Source organism: Convolutriloba macropyga, chromosome 15 (assembly GCF_964194025.1).
Source record: "Convolutriloba macropyga chromosome 15, txConMacr16.3, whole genome shotgun sequence".
NCBI classification, from domain to species: Eukaryota; Metazoa; Xenacoelomorpha; order Acoela; family Convolutidae; genus Convolutriloba; species Convolutriloba macropyga.
The window spans coordinates 33,971,915-33,996,527 of NC_134482.1; the positions used below are offsets into that span (position 1 = coordinate 33,971,915).

The 24,613-nt window shown below is 36.5% G+C and overlaps 1 protein-coding gene across 3 annotated transcripts in view; it reads left to right on the top strand.

Annotated features, from left to right (window-relative positions):
* LOC142354723 (vinculin-like) overlaps positions 1 to 24,613 on the top strand; it is a 290,445-nt gene that overhangs the window by 238,497 nt on the left and 27,335 nt on the right. For 2 of the 3 annotated variants that reach the window (XM_075407100.1, XM_075407098.1), the window contains exons 15-22: positions 6,603 to 6,718; positions 6,947 to 7,028; positions 13,740 to 13,831; positions 14,204 to 14,285; positions 15,598 to 15,762; positions 21,983 to 22,122; positions 22,580 to 22,668; positions 23,212 to 23,335. In XM_075407100.1, coding sequence (XP_075263215.1) covers positions 6,603 to 6,718; positions 6,947 to 7,028; positions 13,740 to 13,831; positions 14,204 to 14,285; positions 15,598 to 15,762; positions 21,983 to 22,122; positions 22,580 to 22,668; positions 23,212 to 23,335 — 890 coding nt within the window. The remainder of the gene's footprint in view (positions 1 to 6,602; positions 6,719 to 6,946; positions 7,029 to 13,739; positions 13,832 to 14,203; positions 14,286 to 15,597; positions 15,763 to 21,982; positions 22,123 to 22,579; positions 22,669 to 23,211; positions 23,336 to 24,613) is intronic. The other variant, XM_075407099.1, reaches the window with a different exon arrangement.

A 24,613-nucleotide genomic window follows, 5' to 3' on the forward strand; every position in this document is an offset into this window, starting at 1 on the left:
AGATATTAATATCATGATGAACGTGAGCGATTTGACTTATCAATGAAAATTAAAATTTTATTAGATTCCGTTATTGTTTGTCCCATTTTCCCGTTTTTTGAAATTTTTTCTTGCTTTCCTTCTTATGTGCATACTCTGGTTTTTGCTTTTCTTTTATGAGCAACCCGAATTCTGCTAGCGAAAAATTTAATTGGCTGTAAAACTTTGTAAGAAAGTTTCATTTTCCCCAGGTTTTCGTCATGTTTAGCGTCAATTTCATTTGCACTGAACTCGTAGTCAAAAAAAGTTTTGGATCTTGTTACTGCGTTCTTGTCGTATTTTAAAATTTTAGTTATGTTATGGAAAATATAGACACCAAGAAGCCCCAGGAAATCAATTTTTCAAATTTTAATCAAATGTTATAATTCTAGTTTTCTTGTACTACTTTTTGCCTACCTCTGCTTGCGTCTTATATATCAAGAAAGATCTTTTTTCTATCTGCCAAGTGGTTATCACAGACTGATTCTAAAATTATATACACTTTGAAAGCCATTGTTTTTATTTTTCTTAATTTGTAAAACGACGTTTGCATTTTCTGTTTGGCTCCAATGTTCATTTATTCTAATCAGGTAGAATAGTTTTTAGTTTTTTTTTGGATTCTGTCGATCGTTTTTCAGGACTTTTCATGCTGGCTTTTTTTTGAATTCGTTTGATCTTTTTTTTTCGTTTTACACATGGCGTATGATTTCTGAATTACCTCACTCACTGTTTAATTGCTCTTGAATGAAGTTCATAGCAGTTATTGTGCAAACGTGTGTGTCTTTTTTATGCAAAATTTTCGCTTGACATTTAGGCTAAGCCCTCCCTCCCCCCCCCCCCCCCGACTGAAGCAGGCTGCAATTGATTAGAGCTCCCACTAGTCGTTCGAGAGCAATTCTTCCGACGTTTAGTCGGTTGTGTTTTAATATTCTACCTGTTTGATTTCCCCCTGTATTTTTTTCCTTGAAAATATTAGTTCCATCTGGCCATTTTATTCTTTTGAATGCGTTGAAATCTTTTTGGCAACTGCCTGATGACATCGTCTGTTCACGCATCCTACAAAATTGTCAAACGTATCTTGTCATCATCCGCTGTCTCAAAAGCGATGAGAGGCTATTGCAAAAAATGTGGCCAAGCAGTTAAAAGCAGTTTTGTCTTTAGGGGTAATTATAGCTACGACGCTGTGAATTGATTGTGACTGTTGCTATTGTCTTGGTCTACCGGTTATTTTTTGATGTACATTTTTTCACGCTGCAAACCTCAAAAGCAATTTTATGCCACTCATTGAGTTCTTCTATGCTTAATGTCATTAGTTGCATTAGTTTGCACTTAGTTTTTAAGCTGGCTTGCGTAATACGTTTTTCAAATCATGAATGACAGTCCACTCTGATTGAAATTGTGATCCAGGTCACTTGAAGTCATTGTTAACGCTTTCAAAGCCTATAGAGGACTCCTAAATATTGAAGGCTGTTCATATTTACTCTTCGAGAAAAAAGGAGTGAATGAACCGGTCCTTTCTTTAACTATCTCCATTTTTTCTGTTTGCATATTCTGCGGTTGGCAAGTCTGTTTCTCCGCTATTTTACCAGTATAGTAGTAAGAAATGAGGGGTTCTGCCTCCCACTTTTAGACTCATTTCAAATTTATATTTATGTATAATACATATGTAGTGGGTATATATAAATATATATATATATATATATATATATATATATATATATATATATATATACAGGGTATATATATATATATATATATATATATACAGGGTATATATATATAAACGGTCTACCGGTTATTTTTTGATGTACATTTTTTCACGCTGCAAACCTCAAAAGCAATTTTATGCCACTCATTGAGTTCTTCTATGCTTAATGTCATTAGTTGCATTAGTTTGCACTTAGTTTTTAAGCTGGCTTGCGTAATACGTTTTTCAAAGCATGAATGACAGTCCACTCTGTTTTCTCTTCACAGTGTGTTAAAGATTTGTGAGTATCACCGCTAGAGAGGGACCGATCGCTGCTCCATCTCTCTAGATGTACCATTCTGAGCCACACATGAACCAAACGTTTGCGACGGCCAGTTCCATGAGTGACTTGAATATTGCTCTCGACATTGGCTGGCGGGCTTTTTGAAGTGAACAGAGCTTCACATGCCATCTCGATGGCCTCAATTACGGGAACGCTGGTGTAGGCTTTTCACCTGCATGGTAAAAATTGTCTCGTTTTCCTCAAGAGATCTTAGACTGAGAATGTTTTTCATCTTATCGGTTGATGTTTCAATATCGGAACCAAGAACTTTGTCAAAAAAACTTTGTCAACCTCTTGCTCGACCTGTTGTAAGCACTTCCGGGCAGAGAAAGAACAGGTCGGAGGGAATTTTAAGTCACTTTTTGGTCACCAAATTGGAACAATTTTTGGCCCTTGTAAAAAATTAGGCTTCCATCAATTGTTCTCATTACTTTTTTCTAAAGATGGCTGCGAAGCTGTAATCTTAAAAATGCTCGCTTGAGTTATTTGAATTTTTGTGTTGAGAATCAGGATATTAAACTATTCAAGACTGAAGTCATTTAGTTGCTCAGCTGCTGTCTTTGGGTCTTAGTAGGCGGGCACTGGGGAAGCGAAGCTGTCGAGGACCCCTTCAGGCACAATTTCATCGCGTTATTGGTGATTTTAGTAGGCCTAGCCATCACACAGCCTTCACACCTATGTTTTATCCTCGCGCACTGAGGTCACCCACCCAACACTTAATCTAGTTACAACCAAAGGTCAACCCTTTGACTGCGACTCAAGATTAGTTCAGTCGACTGCTGTTGAATAATTGCTGCCGTTGATTAATTTTATCGATCTATTATATGCTCTTGAAGCATACTATCATGATAATTGCAGACTTTTTTAAAATTAAATTGTTGTTTCAAATTAGGGCCCGGATTTACTAATTGATATCAGAAACTAAAATAAATACTGATTTTTCTAAATTTTTGTTTGATTTTCTTTTATGATAGAGCTCCCTGTTGCAGCTCTGGGGAACTGTTATCGACTGCTATTATCGACTGCTGTTAAATAATTGCTGCTGTTGATTAGTTTTATCGATCTATTATATGCTCTTGAAGCATATTATAATAATTGTGGACTTTTTTTAAAACTAAATTGTTGTCTCAAATTGGGCCCGGATTTACTAATTGATATCAGAAACTAAAATAAATACTGATTGTTTTAAAATAGGCGCGATATTTTTTGTTTGATTTTCTTTTATGATAGGGCTCCCTGTTGCAGCTCTGGGGAGCTGTTATCGACTGCTATTATCGACTGCTGTTAAATAATTGCTGCTGTTGATTAGTTTTATCGATCTATTATATGCTCTTGAAGCATATTATAATAATTTTGGACTTTTTAAAATTAAATTGTTGTGTCAAATTAGGCCCGGATTTACTAATTGATATCAGATACTAAAATAAATACTGATTTTTTTAAAATAGGCGCGCTATTTTTTGTTTGATTTTCTTTTATGATAGAGCTCCCTGTCGCAGCTCTGGGGAAGTTGCTGAATGGGGAATTTGGTACCCCCACAAAAGTCACAAAAATTTGGCGGTTTTATGGGCAGCTGGCAGTCGCCTGTTCATTGAATATCAGTCGCCTGTCAGCTTTTGAATATTTTTGGAGGCCAAATGAAAGTCGAATTGTAACGTGGCTATGCAATTCAAAGTTTATTAACACAAACCGAGCTAACATATAACAAAAAAAGGCAGATGTTTGTTCCCTAACAATGTCCCAACCAGCCATTTGTCGAGCAACTTATCAAAATTCAGAAACAAAATATGTACTTTCATATCAACAGGTTTTTATTTCAACCTCCGTTTTTAGTTTTCAGAGATTGTTTACATCACTGTACAATCATTGATTAATTGATCTCAAACGAAGTTTGTAGCAATTATATTAATACTATGGTCTTTTTTTGACCGGTTTTTTGTCTGAACCAGTTGACTTTTCATCCTCAAAAACGGTGTAAACAGGTAGCGCTTGGAGGACATTGAGTTCTTTGTTTAAGCCCTACTGCGAGTAACCACCATTTAAGCGCTACTGTACTCTGAGAATGCGATTAACCAAAACTGTTTTGAGGAGACAATTTCATCGTGTGAAAGACGGTTCTGAATCTTAAAAGTTTGACCCCCTTAGTCACCCCGCCATTAGCCGACAATTAACCCCCCACCCTCCACCTTCAACGATACTCCCATTGTTCACCCTTCTCCACATTTTCATTTGAACTCCCCTCTCATCTTGCCTTCGCAACCCTACTCCCCCCCCCCCCACCACCTCCCGTCACTCCACAGACACACACACACACACACACACACACCGGTACCCCACTAATGCTAGCATGCCTAAGCACCAGCTGGTGACTATTAAAGCCAACCGCTCTGGTTTATTTTTAATTTTCAGAGATTGTTTACAATTCACTGTACAGCCATTGATTAATTGATCTTAAACGGAGTTTGTAGCAATTATATAAGTACTATGGTCTTTTTATTGGACGGTTTTTTGTCTGAACCATTTGTCTTTTCGTCCTCAAAAACGGTGTAAACAGGTAGCGCTCGGAGGGCATTGAGTTCTTTTTGAGCCCTAAGCCCTTCTGTACTCTGAGAAAGCGATTAACCAAAACTGTTTTGAGGAGTCAATTTCATGGTGTGAAAGACGGTTCTGAATGTTAAAAGTTTGACCCCCTTAGTCAACCCCCACCATCAGCCGACAATTAACCCCCCACCCTCCACCTTCAACGACACTCCCATTGTTCACCCTCCTGCACATGTCGATTTGAACTCCCCTCTCATCTTGCCTTCGCAACCCTACCCCCCATCACCTCCCGCCACTCCACAGACACACACACCGGTCCCCCACTAATGCTAGCATGCCTAAGCACCAGCTGGTTACTAACAAATCCAACAGCTCTGGTATATTTTTAATTTTTAGAGATTGTTTACAATTCACTGTACAATCATTGATTAATTGATCTCAAACGAAGTTTGTAATAATTATATTAGTACTATGGTCTTTTTATGGGTCATTTTTTTGTCTGACTCACTCGACTTTTTGTCCTCAAAAACGGGACAGAAAGGTGCCGCCCTGAGGGCATTAGGTGCTCTGAGGAGAGCCTTACGCCTCGCTAGTCTCTGAGAATGCGATGTACCAAAACTGTTTTGAAGAGACAATTTCATTGATTTAAGGGCGGTTCTTAGTCTTGCACTTTGAACTCAGCTCCCCCTCAGTCACCCCCAACCCTCTACTCCCACCTCTTCACCCGAAAAAAACCCCAGTCCACCCTCTTCCACCTGGTGTTATGAAACCCCTCTCGTCGTCCAGCGGTCCCAGCCCTGCCCCCTTCCATCGCCTGACCCCGCCCCCATCACTCTGCTCACCCCTGGCATCTCTGCCAAGCTGCGTACTACTGAATCCAACCGCTCGATGGTCGTTTGAGAGCAATTTGCCTGACGTTAGTCGGTTATGTCTGTTTGTTTTTGTTGATTTGAGTAACAAAGATTGTTTTCTTTAAAGCTGCGAATCTGTAAGCTGAGTGTATCTATATTGAGGTGGTTTTTTTTTAATTTCTCTCGAACGATGTTTGAATCAGTTATTGTAAATGGTAACTGTGTGTGTCGGTTTTGTGAAAAAATTTTGATTAAGCGTTTTTTCGCTTTTCTCTTAGAACATTTTTTGCTTTCAGGTGACGTTTTCTTGTTTGTCTGCTTATTTTTTGCGAGATCTCAATTGCTCTCATACCTAAATAATGTTTGTTACTGATATAAATGCAATATGAGCGGTGGAGAATCCGAGCATTTATAGAGTTTTGGATGAGATGTGCGACTTCCATCTGGGAGCTAGCGAGTTTGAACCCCTGAAGGGTTTGTTTTTTCGCATCATTAAAAAATTCTAAGCTACACCCTCTCTAAATTAAGTTGACCCACCTGTCTTTCGAGACCAGTTTATCCGGTGGTAGTGTTTTTGCCGTCTACCGCCTGTTTTTGTTTTATGCCTATTCAGACATCAAAGCAGCAATTTAATTCATCTTTTCACCCCGCTCTACAATTACGCTTATGTACTTGACGTCATTTGTTACTCTCATTAGTAGTGAGTTTTTACTGAATTGCTTGATAAATTTCTTGATGATAAAGGAGTGGCCTCATTCTCTAAATGACTTTTAACACCAATTGTAAGGCGACCTAAGGTTACTCTAAGCCTTTTCAGGGTCAATAGAGAAGTGTTGTATAATGAAGGCTGTTATGCAACTAAAATGTAATATTCACTGGACTTTTTTTTCAATAAAATTATATTGAAGACAACTTCTGAATGTTTTTAGTAGGTTCTCTATATAGATCAAGTCGGCGACTCCTTTAGCTTACTTCTTATTTGCTTCTGTTTTTATTTTAGGACCCGCACGTCTATTTATCATTTATTTCGGCAATCTTTCGGCTATGTTTCATTTGTAACACTTAAAAATAGAAAGAACAGAAACTCTTAACGAGTTCAGTGAAACTGCCTTGTACAATAAGAATTCAATTATAGCGAAATATATTTTCTTTCATTGCTTAGAGGTGACGATAGAGGATTTGCTGAAGGAATGTCTGGCCAGTCTTCAAAACGGGGATCAGAGGGGATTTGTGGAGACATCAGCCCGAGTCATCAGTTGCCTACGTCGCATCATACAGGTATCCGCAATCTATATATGCGACCTTTGCCGTTATATACAGCCGTTAATTGAGAGTGTATCCGAGGTGAACTGTCATTTTTTCGTTTTTTGAACTAATCAGGGCTATATTTTTATTGGCTTTTAATAAAAAACATTTAGAAAATTAGAAAATATTTTCATCTAACAGCGCTTAATCATATAAAAGCAAAATCAAAGCACCGCAAAAGAATTGCACTTGCCTATTTAGGTGTGCGAGACCCAAGGAGTTTTGCTCGATGATAAAGAGGTGACATTGAAGCTGACTGAGTTATGTTCCGCTCTCAAATCACGTAAGCTCATTGTCGTTCATCAAGTTCTGTTGAGCTGTGAAGCTGTAATCTGAGCGGAGCTGTATTGTGGTGCTCTTCGTTTTTTACAATTCAAAGAGGCCTAGTTTTTTGTTTGAATTAAATTTTTATTTCTCGCTAGTGGTTTTTTTGTTCACATGCGGCATTTTGACATTGATTTTTTGTATTTTTTTCTTATTTTTTGATCTGATTTTTTAATATGGTTTTCTCAATTCACTCATAGTCCATTCTAGGTCTAGTTTTTCTGTTTAGTCAATGAAAATTCTTTGAATTGTACGTCAGGACTTGTCCTGCTTTTTTTAGAATTCAAAGAATTTGAATTGTATTGGGGTGTTGTCTTTTTTTTTAAGATCTGTTCACACATTTTCATGATTTTTGAAGTCAAATTGGAGTAGTGATTTTGGTCACGCTGAAACAGGAAATGGAGCGAAAAAGCGAGTGGTTTTGCGGCGTGAATCGTTTTTGCTCTAATTTTGAAGTAGAGTGAGAAAACGGTATTTGAACAAAAATTCGGTTTCACGGTGGCGTTTTTTGTTCACATGCGGCCATTTCACTCTGATTTTTACTGTTTTTCGATTTTTTGGACCGGATTTTTTTCTAAATGGTTTTCCCAATCCATTCACAGCTCATTCTAGACCTAGATTTTGTTTGATTTAAATTTTCGTTTCTGGCTAGTGGGTTTTTTGTTCACATGCGGCATTTTGACATTGATTTTCCGTTTTTATTTTTTGATCTGATTTTTTTTTAAAAAACGGTTTTTTCAATTCACTCATAGTCCATTCTGGGTCTATTTTTTCTGTTTACTCAATGAAAGTTCTTTGAATTGTACGTCAGGACTTGTTCTGCTTTGTTTTTTTTTAAGATGTGTTCACACATTTTTCAATGACATTGATCTCTCAAAACGGGATAAACAGGTAAAGCCCAGCAGGCTTTAAGTTTCATTAGAGGCCCAAAGAGGGTTTTAGTAGTCATTCAAGTGCTTAGAGTGGTACAGCTGATGGGATGGCCCTAATTGAAGGTTAAAAGGTCGTTTTTAGAAGTTTTTGGGCTCAAAATGCTGCAATTTTTCATTTTTTTTTGTGATTTTTTTAGTTTTTTGTTTGATTACTCTTAGGTTGAAATTTTTAAAAGTTGACGAAGTGCTTTTTTGAGACAAATTTACTGTTTATGACTATTTTATGAGTTATATGTTTTGGTACTACAAACATAAACACGCAAAATGATACTAATCTTTGCAATTTTTTTCAAGTTTTTTGAAAATTTTTGCATTTTTTGAGTTTTTCCAGCTACAGGGGCCAAGGAATCTCCTTCTAGGTTTGATAATAGGACACTGTCTAGTTTCTAGTAACAACGGATTGGTTTTCAACATTTTAATGTCTCAAATTTTAGCACATTTTTGGTAAAATTTGCAATTTTTTTTTCAAGGTTTTCTAAAGTTTTTGTCAGTTTTTTGTATCTGTGCATTCTCAAGTACCAAAAAACCTATTCCACTGTCTGACGAAAGTTACTGCATGGTTGTTAGTTTCAATGGATTTGTTTTCAACGATTTAACCTTGCGAATGTTAGAAATTTCTTGATAAAATTTTGCAATTTTTTTTGTTTTTCCAAAACATTTGTCTTTTAGTCAGTTTTTCTCACCTCAGTAGCCAGCTAACCTCATCCAATGTTTGATAGTTTGTTATTAAATAGTTGCTAGGGGGCAGGTGAATGGTCTTCTACATTTTTTTTAAAGAATTTCTATTTTTTGAAATTTTTTCTAAATATTATTGTCTGATCGGTCTTTGAGCCCATGAATTTTTGAAGGCTTGGAATTTGGTTGCGGGTTACGGGATACGTCTAATAGCCTCTAGATACACAGAAACAATTCTGAAGATTTTAATATCACGATTTTCCGTAACATTTCATTAAAATTTGCAATTGGTTTCTTTTTTTTTTAATTTTTCGGTCATTTTCGAGTTAATCGATCTTCAAGGGCCAATGAATTTCTTTCAGTTATTGCAGATATAATACTGGACCGATTTCAGAACCAAAAATTGGTTTTGGGCGTATTTTTGAAATAGGTATAATTAAAGAGATCAAATTTTGCCTTAGGGGTAAAAGCTTCTAGAGTTTTAGCAATGATTATATTTTTGTTCAGTTTTTTTGATTGTTTCAATTTCTCTGTTTTTTGGAGATGATTTTGTTTCTTTTTTCGCTGGCAATGTTCACGTGACCTGCTGGTCAGTTAGAGTACTTCTAAGTTGTTCATTAAATTCTTTGAATTGTATTTCAGGACTTGTCCTGCTATGTTTTTTTACTTCGTCGAACTTCTTTTTCGCTTTAACCATTTTGCCGCTTTTTCGACATTTTGCGTGAAATCTTTTTGACTTCTCTAAGCTGGTTTCACTCTGCTGTCATTCTGCGCAAAGTGATTTTGAACATCAGTTGCTCAGCAAAGCAATTCAAAATGAACATAGTCAGTATAAAAATTGAAGTCAGAAATAGAAACGGGATAAACCCATAAAGCCCAATTTTAGATGCCCGCTATTTGAACGTCGTTACTATAAGTATTAGTTACCTCTCTCTAACGCTTATTGGTATTGATACTAGACCCTGTATCCTCTCACTGAGAGACAGGAGTATGTTCAATTACGAAATGACATCAAAATAAATCGCACTTGAAAATGTTTTTATACAAAAATCAATTTTGGTTGATATTTTTTCTTTCAATACCAATAGAGTTATGGGAATCAACGGCGGCTATTTTCCAGCAATCTGCCGGGTATGTTTATTTTTAAAACTCATATCAAGTTTTTTTTAATTTTCTTTTAACAAGCGTTTTTCTTTTTTCATTTTTAATTGGAAGTCTTAGCTTTTCTGTTTCCAAGAATTTGTAGTTCATGTGTTCAATGAGAATTTAAATAAGAACAGAGTCGAAATGTTTCCAATTTTTGATGAAATGATTAACATTCGTCAGAGCTTAATGAATTCTGACCAAATCAAACCCTTAAACTTTTTATGCTGGAGAATTTCATTGGTGGAAGTTCTTTAACCCATTTTTTGCGGTAGACAGCCCATTTTCTTCAGATAAACGGAATCTAACATTCTTTCATATAATGCTTTGGAATTTTCCCTGCAATGTGGCTCAAGTTATTCTTAGCACGGTACGTGCACGATTCAGCCTTAAAAGGTACTCTTGTGTCCTTTATTATGGAACATCGTTGCTAATCATTCGACTCAATAAAATCCGCAGAAAATTGACTCCAAAATAATCCGCAGAAAATTCAAAATAAAAAGCACATTGAAACAAGAGATAAGCACAGCTTTGGTTCGAATAAGATAAATTAACATTTTATCAAGCCTTGCGAACGGCAATGCAGAAGAGGATGCCAATTGTGTAGCGTTGCATTCTTTAAATGACACCCCGGCTACAATACATCAACTTTGAGACACAAAATATTTTTTACTAACGAAAACGGAAACTGCAGAACTGCAGACTGTGGTACCATAAATCGTAATAGAATTATTATGAAATCAGTTTTACGTATAATAGCACCAACATTATCACAACTTATGGGAGAAGTTTACACTGAGCTTCAATCCACTTGGCTGCTTCATATACCTCCGAAGAAAGTGGCAAAAAGTTGTACACAAAATCGTGAAAAATTGGATTTTTTTTCCAATTTGATCTATGCTTCCGAAAACCAAAAAAGGGGGCTCTGCCGCCACATAGGTACGATGGGAATCCATATAACCCACGAGTGGTTAGAGGGATGCTCGCATTGTCTAACTTGGAACAAAAAATTTAAACAAAGGTTAGAACACTACGTTCTCGAGGGTAGAATCATGGGGTGAGATAGTATCTTTGAAGTTATGAGGTGACGTTTGGACTTTTGCAGTTGTCTCAGCAGGAATGTTAGTATAACCGAACTTCAATAGAACGTTAAATAAATTAACACTTCGATATTGTAAGGAATTTTTCATAATAATTGACTTTAATTTTTGGTAGAGAACAGAAACCGTTGTTTCTAGTACTGTACCTATAATCTAAAATTTGACAAAAATTGGCGCTAAGGGTAATTTGTTATAAGACTCCAAAAGCAAACATGAGCAGGTCATGAATTTATGGCTTTTGAAGAACTCGATTTTTTCAAATAACTGTTCAGCGCTTTCCCGTGGGGAGAGAAAAATAATATTGTGTAGAAATTTTTTGTAAACATTCAAAAAGGTTCGAGAGATATTTTCGAACAGGCATCATAGATAAGCACACCACATTGAATTTATGATTTAACATAGAAATCATAATTTTTTTAGTAAAACAGTTCTTTTTAGGTATTTTCGCGTTACAAAAACTAAGCTAACCAATTTATTTACTTTATTTGCAACCTCATTCACCTGGTCTTTAAAACGCTAATGTTTTTTTTGCAATTCATACACCTAGGTTGTTAGTTACGTTCCTGAACTCGTAAAACAAACATTTTTTTTACTTTTTTACAACCTCATTCACATGGTCTTTAAAACGCAAATTTTTTTCAATATATGCACCTAGGTATTTAGTTACGTTCCGGAACTCTATCTCCGTCACTTTAACTGATAGAGCTGTGGCAGTTTTTAGGGAGAATTGCAACTCTGTTTTAGTTAGCTTTAGAGAAATATGGTTGCTAACGAGCCAATTGTTGATGATGTTCAACTCCTGTTGAATTTCACTATGGTTAGCCTTTAGGGGAAACAAGTGAGAAGTATCGTCAGCCTAATGAAAAACTTTCAATAGAGTGCAGCGATCACTCAGATTATTTATGGATACTAAAACAATGGGGCCCCAATTCGGAGCCCTGGAGGACACCACAGGAGACTTCGAAAAGGTATGTTTAGATGTCTCCAATGGCTGCTAAGTGTTTCTTTTCAGCAAGACAGTCTTTAAGCAGCTTCAAACAAGGACCACGTTTGTCATATGTACTTAGTTTTTGCGCCAAATGATTATGATTTAAGGTATCGAATGCTTTTTCAAAATCAAGATAACATGTTAAAGAAGCTGACGTTTTACTATCAAGCATGAGTCTTATGTTTTCGGTACGGGAATATTGTATATGACCCTTTCAATTATCTTACTAAGGCACGAAAATCGATGTAGGTCGATACTTATTAATATCAAATTTCGATAAACCTTTATCTACAGGAATAATTTTGTCCAGTTTGTACACTATGGGGGAAATGCTTTCCATGAAATAAAATCTTGAACTATTGGAGCCAATACGGAAATGCAAGCTTTCAACAAAATATTAAACATTTCGTGAATATCAATTGTTAACTAGGTTGAAAGTTTGTTAACTGCATTTTCAATAGAAAGAATTGATGGCACTTGCATTTAGATTGGGAAAGGCTTGTGGCTAATTCCAATCAGACTGACGGTATCAAAGTCCTTCGACAGTCTTGCTCCAGTGCTACGGAAGAAAATGTTAAACTCACATGCTATTTCTCGCTTATTCTGAATTGACAATCTATTAATTTTAATTTCAGATGTCAAAGGGATTTTTTTGAGCTGTACCTGTAATTCATTTTTGACAATATTTTCCCGGGTTTCCAAAAAATTTTCAATTTCATTTGTATAGTATTTTTTTTGCTTTTCTGATAGCTGCTGTTACTTTGTTTCGCAAAGCTAGTGCTCGTCGTTTAACCGAATTGTTGAAACAATCATTTACGTAACAATCAGTAAGAAGTTTTGCTGCAATACGGTCTCTTTTATTAGACAGATTCTTAATGTGGGTTTTAGACCATGGACACAAAGATTCCTTTTATTATTTTTCTAAAATACTTTAGTAGCAAATTACTGTAGCGAATCCATGATAGTCTCGCTCAATTTAATTCACTGGTCGTTCAATGATGGTGTACCAAACACAGACTGATTTTTAGTATTAAGCAAGGAAAAGAACTAAAAGTTTCTGATTATTTGACTTACGAAATTTTAGGTTGCGCCTACTGATTAGCTGGATCTAAACGCGCATGAAATTTATACAGAGCTTATTTATTGATACCCCTACAATCTCCCACATGACGGAACAAGAAGCACCTTACAAATATATATGTTTTTTTTCAGAATTTTTTCAGTTTGTTTTCAATCGGAATTTTTAGCTATTACATTGGTCCAGCTGGTCCTTTTATAACACTTTTTTTGTACTACTAATTTTTATTGGCCGATTTTGTTTTTTCCCGCTAACCAACGAGTTTTGGTCTTTTCGTCTTGAGAAACGTGGGAAACTGGTAAAGTCACCAAGCAGTTCTATTAGAGCCGTACTACGTTCTGAGTATGCGATTCACTTTACATATAAACTGAGGATATATAAATTTATAGTATAGGGAGTTTATCAAAGTTTGACCCCTCTCCCAAACACGCCTGCGCACCCACCAACCCATACCAACCCATACTGGATAGATTGAGCAAGTAGAGCTTTTTGTCAAGTTTCTTGTTCTCGCACAGTTTTCATTAGAATATCTTCTCAAAAAAGGCAGAGAATTTTGTTTCTCGCAAACTTCTAAGGATCCTTTTTGTGCCCATTTTTTGCGTTGCGAATAAACTGCCACGAAAGTTGAGTTGAACTTTGAAGTACGGGATTTGAAAGCTTATGAAATTAAAATATTTTTGCAGCAGTTAGCTCGCAGGCATTAAAAAAACCTAGAAGGATGATAAATTGAGAGATTATCTGGGACTTTTTTCAGAGGTGCAGCCTTTTGTGGGGTTGGCAACAGTCTTTGCCAAAGATCCTAAGAACCCACAGATAACTGTTGACTTCCACCAGAATTCACACGAGGTGAGATATTAACAATCGATTGTTTTCATCAATGCTAATTGTGAAGTTCGAGATTCATAACAATGTATATTCGTTATGTTGAAAATTTATTTCGCCATTTGTTTTATCTTGTTGCTCGCGAAATAGTAGATTACAAAAAAATTAAGAGGCAAATATTTGACATGAGAGATTGATGTCTCTAATGAACTATTTTGGAGAACCGATATTGACATTTGGTGACTTGAAACAAGGTCTACTATGTTTGATTTTCCAGGGCAGTGTTAATCAGGTCTTAGGACTGTCCTCTCTGATGATCATTCATGTTAAGATTGTGTGATTTGCATAATAATTATACTTAAAAAATAATTTTGTAACATAATTTATGATTTTTAGGTTCTGGACATAGTGAACGCTATCAAGATGTTACTGAAGCAGTACTATGGACCAAGAGTAGTCCCTATCCAACGCGGGGATGGTAAGTTGCAACTCCCATCATGTCTCCACTCCTTTTTGTAGACGTAGATACAGTGAACGCACTTACATGCAACTCTCCTCGTCTTCTATCTCTCTTTTGCCTGTATATCCTCATTTCATGCTGCAGGGCTGAATGACAACACCTATTTCGTGCACGATTCAGCGCATTTCTTACATAATTTTTGGAAAATTTCACGACCCGGGAACTTAGAAAACGGCAGATACTACAAATGAGAGTTTGTTCCTTTCTGGGTCGATGACTTTTGCTGAACAGGTCAATTCTAAAATTGATTGAAGGTTTTAATCAAACCAAATGGTCGTGTATGACCGAAAGTGAGATAAAGTCTAGTGAATAATATTTGACCATTGCAATCATGTGGAGCATTAATATTTTCCATGGTACGCAATAGTACTCAGGTTTGTCCAACGCAGGGATTATTGCAATACGTTGAGAGTTTAATGTGTGTGACATCATAGAATCTCCACCATTACAGTCCTCTCATCCGAATGTTAATGATATGGTACTATACTTGGGGAGCGTGACTCAGTAGCCTTTTCTGCCATATAAGGAAAGGAAAAGGCAGCAATGCACAATACCTGTTGTGTGTGATTAAATGTTTTCCAGCTATTTCATTCGAATGCTCATTTTTGTTGCCTGTTAACTTCAATCTCTTGGAATTTAACCCCCCCCCCCCGCCCTATCTCGAACACAGCTTTGGAAAACCAGAATTAGGCCAAATATTAATATCTAGCATCAATATCTTAGTTTTAAAAAATGTGATTTGATACTATACTATTAATGTAAAAGTAGAAATGTTTCCTTTTCCCTTGTTATAAATGTTTTTTTTTCATAATCCTACATGAACAAACTGAAAAACAAAGCTTTAAAGTTTAAAAATAGTCATTTTACAATTAGTGTATTTAATAGAAATGGTGTAAATAAGTAACGGTTACGTGACTCTGCTTGAAGTCTCTGAGAACTTCTGGCGTTTATCGAGAACCGCGATGCGGTTCGAGATATTAAGTCAGAATTTCGAAGTGACTTCTGCAGAGTCACGTAACAATGCTTAAAACACGAAACGCGTGCGTTTCAAAATAATGAAAGTCAACTGAAATCAACTTCTGGCTAAGTTGGAACTTATGGCATTTTGACTTCTGGCACTGCAGACTTAAAATGTGCTCGTGGGTGGTTTAATGTATATTAGAGATGTTCACATTCTAAAGTTTGATTGGAAGGGGGTATACGTACGAATGATTGAACTGTTTTCATGTAACAAACACTTTCACTCCCCTTTTGGTGTCAATGCTTGCAGATGAGATCTACACCTCCTCCCTGCACTATTTCATCTCACCACTCAAACAGCGTGAACAGGAGGAGAAAAACAAACAACAACAACAACAACAGCCTGAGGTCGAACCAGAAGCGGAGGAGGAAGAAGAAGAGGCTCCGGAAAGACCACCCCCTCCTCTATCCGGAGGTGTGCATGCTTGTATACTCCTTTATTGTTCACATTCCCCTCCCCTCGCCATGTTTCACTACAAGTTCCTAACAAAATAGCAAACCAGTGCTGAAGCAGGGTGTTCAATAATTGCTGTTCCTCAACCCCGTGGGATTGGTAAATTACACGCGCGCTAACTTCAGATTGGCGAGCGATTTGAGTTTGGGTTTGTAGCGCAATCTCTGCGCAAATTTATATTAGTAAGCGCGTTTCTGTCTATAACTAACTGTATTCACTAGACAGAAAAAATGAAAGCACGATTGAATTGATCAAGTGCGTCCTTGCATGACTTTTAATTTTGGCGTTTGCACGTATGTTTTGACATACTCAAGCGGTTAATTAGGTCCCATTTTTAGTTGTGATGGCTTCATATCAAGTCCCACGGGCAGCTGGGCACGGCCATGAGCATCCAGTACGTTAAAACATACATGTGATAGCGACTGCTAATTGTAGTCGGATTATTGAACGAAAATATCAAAATGCATTGGGTATAATGGAATTGGGTATATTGCCGTTAATTGACACCGTTAATTTACAATACTCGGGAAACCTGTTAGCGCTCTTTATGCATTTTAGCATTGTAATTGCGGAATTTTTTAAAATTAAGTTGTGGTCTCAAATTAGGGCCTGGATTAACTAATTAACACCAGAAACTAGAATAAATAATGATCTTTTTAATTGGCGCGCTATTTTTATTTGATATTCTTTCACAAAGAGTTTCCTGTTGCCGCTCTGGGGAAGTTGCTAACGTTGCCAGAAAAAGAGAATTTGATACCCGCGGTTTTATAGGCAGCTGGCTGTCGTCTGCTCGATTAATATGAGTCGCCTGTCAGCTTTAGAATATTTTGGAGGCCGAATAAATGTTGAATTGAAACGTGGCTATGCAAATCAAAGTTTATTGGCACAAACCGAGCTAACACATAATAAAAACAGGCAGATGTGTGTTCCCTAATAATGTTCCAACCAGCAACTTGTCGAGCAAGATATCGAAATTTAGAGGCAAATCTTTTCGTTAGATTCATATCAGCAGGTTTTTATTTCAATCTACGTTTTCAGTTTTCACCTAACAGGAGATTGTTTACAATTCACTGCACAATCATTCATTATTTGCTCTCAATTTAAGTTTGTACACACCAGCAGTTATATTCGTACTGTGGTCTATTTAATGCGATTTTTTGATTGCCCGATTTTTTGTCTGGCCCATTTGATTTTTCATCCTCAAAAACGGTGTAAACAGGTAGCGCTCGGAGGGCATTGAGTTCTCTAAGCCCAACTATACTCTAAGAATGCGATTCACGAAAACTGTTTTGAGCAGACAATTCTAAAGACGGTTCTTGATCTTAAAAGTTTGACCCCCCAGTCAACCCCGCCATCAGCCCCCCATTACCCTCACCTCCTCCCTTCAGCGGCACTCCCATTGTTCATCCTTCTCCACGTGTCAATTTGAACTCCCCTCTCATCTAGCCTTCGCAGCCCTACACTCCATCGCTTGATCCGCCCCCTATGCTTGCGCCTCACTGCGTTCAGCCCACACACACACGCACACTGGTCACCCCCTGATGCTAGCATCCCTAAGCAGCAGCTGGTTACTACCGAAGCCAACTGCTTGCGGGTCGCTTGAGAGCAATTCGCCCGACGTTAGTCGGTTATGTTTGTTTAATGGCCGCCGTCATGTTAATTTTAGAGGTGTATCTTTTAATTTGTTCACTTTTATCTAGAATTGCTCTCCATTGAAAATCGAAACAAGTTTTGTAAACGTGTGTGTCTTGAAGTTTTGCCTGACCGCTTTGTTAGAAAATTATTTCAACTTCACTTCTCGATTGAGTTTTCCATTTTTGCACTACCTAATCTGCTCTTATTACGATCCGCTCTCGTTTTCTCCCTTGCCTATTACAGAGGCTTTTTATTTTTTTTAGTCCAAGGATAGGCCGAATAAAAGTTGAATGGAAACGTGGCTATGTTAATCAAGGTTTATTGGCACAAACCGAAATAACATAAACTTTTGAAAAGCCAGATGTCTGTTCCCTAATAATGTTCCAACCTGCCACTTGTCGAGCGAGTTATTGAAATTTAAAAGCAAATCTTTACGTTAGATTCATGACAGGTTTTTGTTTCAACCTCCGTTTTTAGTTTTCACCAAACAGGAGATTTTTTACAATTCACTGTTCAATCATTGATTAGTTAGTCTCAAACGAAGTTTTTACACACCAGCAGTTGTATTTGTACTGTGGTTTGTTTTATGCGATTTTTTCATTGCCAGATCTCTTTTCTGGCCCATTTGACTTTTCGTCCTCAAAAATTGTGTAAACAGGTAGCGATCGGAGGGCATTGATTTCTCTGAGAGCTCTATGCCCAACTATACTCTAAGAATGCGTTTCACCAAAACTGTTCTGAGCAGACAATTCTAAGGACGGTTTTTGGTCTTAAAAGTTTAACCCCCAAGTCAACCCCGCCATCAGCCCCCCATTACCCCCACCTCCCCCCTTTAACGACACTCCCATTGTTCACCCTCCTCCACGTGTCGATTTGAACTCACCTCTCATGCAGCCTTCCCAACATTTCCCTCCATTGCTTGAGCCCCCTAACGCTTGCGCCTCACCTCCTCCATCACACAAACAAACGCACACACCTGTCACCCCTAATGCTAGCATCCCTAAGCAGCAGCTCGTTACTACCAAAGCAAACCGCTCGCGGGTCGTTTGAGAGCAATTCCTCGGACGCTAGTCAGATATGTTTGTTTAATAGCCGCCGTCATCTTCATTTTAGAGGTGTATCTTTTAAATTGGTCAGTTTTGTTTAGAATTGCTCTCGAACGAAAATGGAAACAAGTTTTTTAAACGTATGTGTCTAAAGTTTTGCCTGACCGCTTTGTTAGAAAATTGTTTTCAATTCATTTCTCGGTTGACTTTTTTGTGCACGACCTAATTTGCTCTTATTACGATCCGCCCTCTTTTTCTCCCTTGCCTATTATAGCGGCCTTAATTTTTTACAATGCAAAGATTTGGATTGTATTGGTGCGCTGCCTTTTTTCTCATTTTCTGATCAGTTCATTTTCTCAATTTTTTTGTCAATGAGAAGTCAAATTTGAATAGTGATTTCAGTCATGGTAGAGTAGTAAACGGAGTGAAATCTGCCTGTAAAGTGGGGTGAGAATTTGGTGTTTGAACAATTTTTCGGTTTTTCAGAGTTTTTTTTTCAGGGGCGGGAACTTAACTTGTTTTCTGTTTTTTTTTTTTATTTCTTAGCGCTATTTAAATTAAATGTTACACTAGTACTATAATTGTGCATATTTTCTTTTCCTCGAATCCCTGAACCGGCAGCTAATGTTCTTTATGACTTTGAAACCCATTGCCGTCATAAAATATTACATTTTTTGTTTGCCTTCATTTTTCGCATTTTTTTGTTTTATGTTTTATCACTTAATCCTGTTAATGGCAGGTCTCATTGTTTGCTGGCGAGGAAAAGGTGAATTCCCATCACCTCATCTCATAGCTAAATAATTCTTTGATTTAAACAATTATTGTTTCCAAAGAAATATTAGCGAATTTTCGAAATTTGACTGTATGCGTTGTTCCTTTCGTTATTTTATCCTGTGGTCTCACCAAGCGCAGGTCCTATCCTTTGGCAATGGGTCATCAATGAAAGTAATTAACGGTTGAAGTTTTCAGCTAGTGATTTTTGCTAGGTTGGCACTATTTGTTTTTTAAAAAAATTGCGAACTTTTGATTTCTGGAGTTTTCTGTTGTGCATTTTGTCGTCTTATTAATTAGATATGTAGATATTTCTTTTAGTCTGAATAATAACAGTTACCTTTATGGTGCGGCTTAGCTTTTTTTAAAAAAATATAGGTTTTAGTTGTTAGGTTCTATCTTTAATGAATGACCAATTGTTTTTGAAATGATTAATTGAACATTTATTTGGGTTTCTTTTCGTCCTCTTTCACCAAGTGGGACTTAAGAAGATATATTTTTCTTCTAGTGTTCTATGCAATGCTAATGCTTTTTACACTGAGTTTGTTATCTGGTTGGTTTTTTCCTCGGAGCCACTAACTTTCAAAAGGATTCTGAATTCTGTCAAATTTAGTTTGCATTTTTTGTATTTGTTTTCATTGATTTCGCCAAGCTTGTTGTCTGGATGGGGTTGTCTCAATTATTTATGCTAGTAATATTATGTTTGAAATCATACTTGATTTTTTGAAGAAACAGTAAGAACTTTAGATGTAATTTTTAGCTATTTTTACCAGTCTGACCTGTGTGAGGGTTTTCTATTTTAATTCTATTTGTTAAGCATTTGATGAGTTTTTTTTGTATAAGTATAAACATTTAGTGCATTGATTTATCCAAGTTCCTCAGAGTATACCATAGACTTGTAACGGTAGCAAGCTTATTATTCCTGAATTTGTTGACTGAATTCAACAATCTTTTACGGATCTGGTGAAACTGTGAACCACATTTGGATGCTTTGACTTTTAGAAAAATTTTGGTCTGGAGTGTTCCTCTTTTTTCGTGGCCTGATTGAATCCAACGCTCAAGAATCAACGGCTGCTATTTTTGGTAATCTGACGCTTCTCTTTCAGTTTTTTAAGTCTCACTTTAATTTATACTTTTTGCAGAAAACTGAGACCTGTTGTGCCACTATTTGTTTCTACTCCCTGTTCTACAACTGAAGACATAGTATGTATTAAGAGTGAATCTTAGTCACAATTTTGATGTTTTTGACTAGCCGTCTTTTTAATTCCAATGCTCACTGAGCCTGTGACTCTCGATTAATGAATGCCCATAAGCTCCTCATTTAGATTAGCTACAATTCTGAGCGACTCGAGGCATTCCATCCCAAATTTTTTAAATCATTTTCTTTTGTTAATATGTTGAAATCAGCATCAGACTGATAGTTCAATGAACAATTTTCCTAGGAGGTTGCATTTGAGACAACAGTAACGTAAGATCTGCACGACGTCATTTCTACAATTCAACCTCGTATAGTTTCTGCTAAAATTACAAATAACTTTCAATTTCCATTGCTTTGATTTTTCTTCTTTCCATGTTTTGGCATGAATGACCAGTTGAGACATACTGTTTGTAATTTTTAGAGAGTTGTTTTTTGCGGTTGGGCCATATTTTTGACCCACCCTTAATTTTTATGTAAAGTGATCCACTGTCTCTGATTTCTAATGATTTCTAAACCAATTTTCGGTTGCTGAAAAATATTACATGAGTAATCATGTGACGTTGGCCGAAAAATAGTGTATTTTTACCCGATTTCTCGCGTAAAAAGAATCACACGATAAAAGGTCGATTTACACGAGAAATTGTGTAAATTTGCACGATTCTCTCGGGCTTAACCTCGGGATTTTTCGTGTGATTCTAACGATAAATCATGTAATTTTCATGCAATTTTTTGTGTGTTTTAAACCAATGTTTCATGTGTTTTCACACTAAAAATCGTGTGGTTTTCACATGAAAATTTGGTTGAGAACACACGAGAGATCGTGTCAATTTTACATGATTTATCGTGTGAATCGACCTCTTATCGTGTGATTCTTTTTACGCGAGAAATCGGGTAAAAATACACGTTTTTTTGTAGAATTCACACGATAAATTTTTAGAGTGTAGGCATGTATCTTTGTTTTGTATCTTTGTTATAGACTTGTATATATGATGCAATCAGGTTTTTTATGATCTTTGGTAACACTGTTTAGTTTCAAAAATCGATAATTGTGACAAAGTTTTGCGGAAATTTTTGCATGGAGGATCTATAAATAAAAGAGTAAAATTTTCTGTTGTATGTTACCTTTTGAGATATTTGGACAGTTGTTTTCACCTTTTCCAACGAGTTAGATCAAGTGTAATGCATTTTTACTGTTCTTTATCATGGTAAAAAAGATTACGTCAGCTCAAGCAGTTGATTTGTTTTCGATTTTTCTCGATTCCCACATTTTTAACGAATTGTTTGCGCTGCAATTTATCCAAAGTATTTGCTTTGGATAAATTGTTGTTTTTGGGCTTGGTGTTTTTGAGGAAGAATGTAACTATTTCATGGTATGAAATACAGTTGTACTTTCTGGAAAGCAAATTAGTTTTCGTGCAGGTAATGATATTAAACTCGACTGAGAGCATAACTTCTTTCGAATCAGAATTGCATGAAAGATGTCAACCCAATTTATAAGAGTAATAGATGTTAAAGAACATTGTTGTGTTAGTGTATACGAGGATACCTCCCAGACCTCCTAGTCCAGTTGAGGAGGTGGAGGAGGAAGAGGAAGAGGAGGAGATAGTGGAAGCACCTCTCCCAGAGGAGAACAGGCCTATTCAGAAGGCAGCTCACGAGCTACACTTGGAGGTATACATACGCTCTACTGATTAACGAAATGTTGGCTAAACCCCCAATCACCGACCCCCACTTTGGGGTCTGTACATTCCTAATTATGCAAGTGCGAAGGCGTTGATCGAATGTTAAAACAAATGGATTGACCCGTTAATAGAATAGTCAGCAACGCTCAAATAGAAATAATATATACAAACATTTGCGGACATTCTTTCTCTTTTTACAAACTCCTTTATATCTTAACGCATTTTTATTTCCATCGCTTGACATTATACTGTCATTAATGACAGTATAATGACAGTACTGTCATTAATTTCTTATTCGCAGTATCTTCTCCGTAAGTTTGGGCTGCGAAAATGTTGATTAATTTTGTTCACTTTCTTTCAAACAGCATCTAGAGGTCTATGGAGGGATATAAATGTTTTATGTTTCATGAATTGTATAATGTATGTTTGTCGTGTTGTTTGTTTAGGTTAGACAGTGGCAGAGTCAAGGCAATGACATCATCACCTCTGCCAAGAGAATGGCGGTCCTCATGGCCAAAATGTCCAGAATTGTGAGGTACAACACTAATAATTGCCCCGATTATTAAATATAAAAAAGGGAAAACAGCCTTAAAAGCCATTACTGTCCTAGACGATTAAAAAAACTGTCTCGCAAGATATGGAAGAAAAAAAGAAAAACATTGTTAATTCCTTTGAGTATGAACTATAAAATACAGAACATAGTTTAAAGGCAATGTAGTGTTAAGAAGTATAAATGAAACAAACGTCACATATTGGGAAAGTTTAAAATTGTATTAAATTTACAATGTGCTAAAATATCGACAAATTAAGAGAGATGAATTATAATTGAGAAAATTTAAAAAAATGCTAATTCTACAATTAACATTTTCGAGAAAAGAGAAAATTTTTTAAAATGTTAATCCTTCAATTAACATTTCATAGAAGACTAAATGACGCCCTAAAAAAACCTCTGAATGTCTGAAAACCTCTGACGTCTACTCTTTCAAGAATGTTCAATTAATTCAGCGTTCTTCCAAGGACGTGGATGAGATATGGTACCTTTCCAGTACCTTTTCTAAATGTCGTAAGTGTTGCTTAGGGGCGAAGAAGGTGCAAAGTTGGATCTTATTGAAACTGCAAAGTTGATTGCTGATAGTGCTATGGCGGTGTACAGACTGGCCAATCAGGTGGCGCAACAATGTCAGGAACGCAAAATTAGCAAGGTGTAGTCTGAGCTATAATTGAACATCATTGACCTGGATGGAGATACGCGCAATGTATAATTTTTTGCCTTAACTTATGGTGCCAGATTTTTCTGGCATTGTTTTCGTAATTTTTGCGTAATTTAAGTTGAACGACAAAAATGATGCGACTTACAATTTTCCACTAACAATTTTTGTTTATATGCAGTTTTATTACAGCTACGAAGCTGTAAGCTGAACGTAGCAACATTGCGGTGTTACTGTTTTTTAAGACTCGAAGAGGAGTATTGGTTTTTTCGAGTTTTTTAAAACTGGAAATACGATTCGTCCGGGACAGCGTTTTTACCTCAAAGCGAAAAGGAATAGAATTGCCGTGCGAACTAAGTTTTTGAGCAAGAGAAGTTTTTGCTTCATGCGCTGCGTTCAGTGAATGACTTTTCGACTTTAAAAAGTGTTTTTGTGACAACGGCTCATATCGGTAACCGTTTTTAGCCGTTTTTCGTCCAATTGGAGCTTTTTTTCTTGTTTAGTAACCGCCGTCAGCCTCTCAGACTGCTATTATTTAGACGCTTTCCTTTTTACAATTCAAAGAATTTGAATTGTATTGGTGCGCTGTCTTTTTTAAAGATCTGTTCACGCTTTTTTCGGCTTTTTCACGTCAGTGAGAAGTCAAATTAGAGTGGTGATTTTGGTCACACTGAAATATTAAAGGGAGCGAAAAATCGAGTCAGTTTGAGTCGTGATTTTTATCAAAATACCTTTAAATTGGTGTGAGAAATTGGTGTTTGAACAATTTGGCGGTTTTTGAGAGGGGTTTTTTGAAGTGCTTCAAAGAATGACGCACCTCACTATGATGACTTTACACTATTTGTCATAAAATATTTGTGAGTTTTAGATTTTGCCCCCTTTTTTAAATTATCAGTTGTCTTATCACTTAGTACCAGCAATGACAGGTCTGATTGGTTGCTAATGAGGCATAAAAGAATCTAATTAATGGTTCGAGTTAATAGCTAGTGGTTTTCATGACTTTGACACTACATATTCTCAAAAATTTTGAGTGAATTTTTCTGTTCTGCAAGTATTTATTGTACCTTTTCATGTCTTTTCATTTAATCTCATTAGGGATAGGTCTCTGATACTGCTACTAGGGGTTAAATTTATCGATTTAATCGTTTTTGTTCAAAGTTAGTGCTTCTATGACACTAATTGTTTTCAATAGTGATTATCGAATTTTTTGAGTTTTGCGAGTTTTTCTTTGCAATTTTGTCCTCATAACTTAGTCTCGTTTTTGACAGGTCT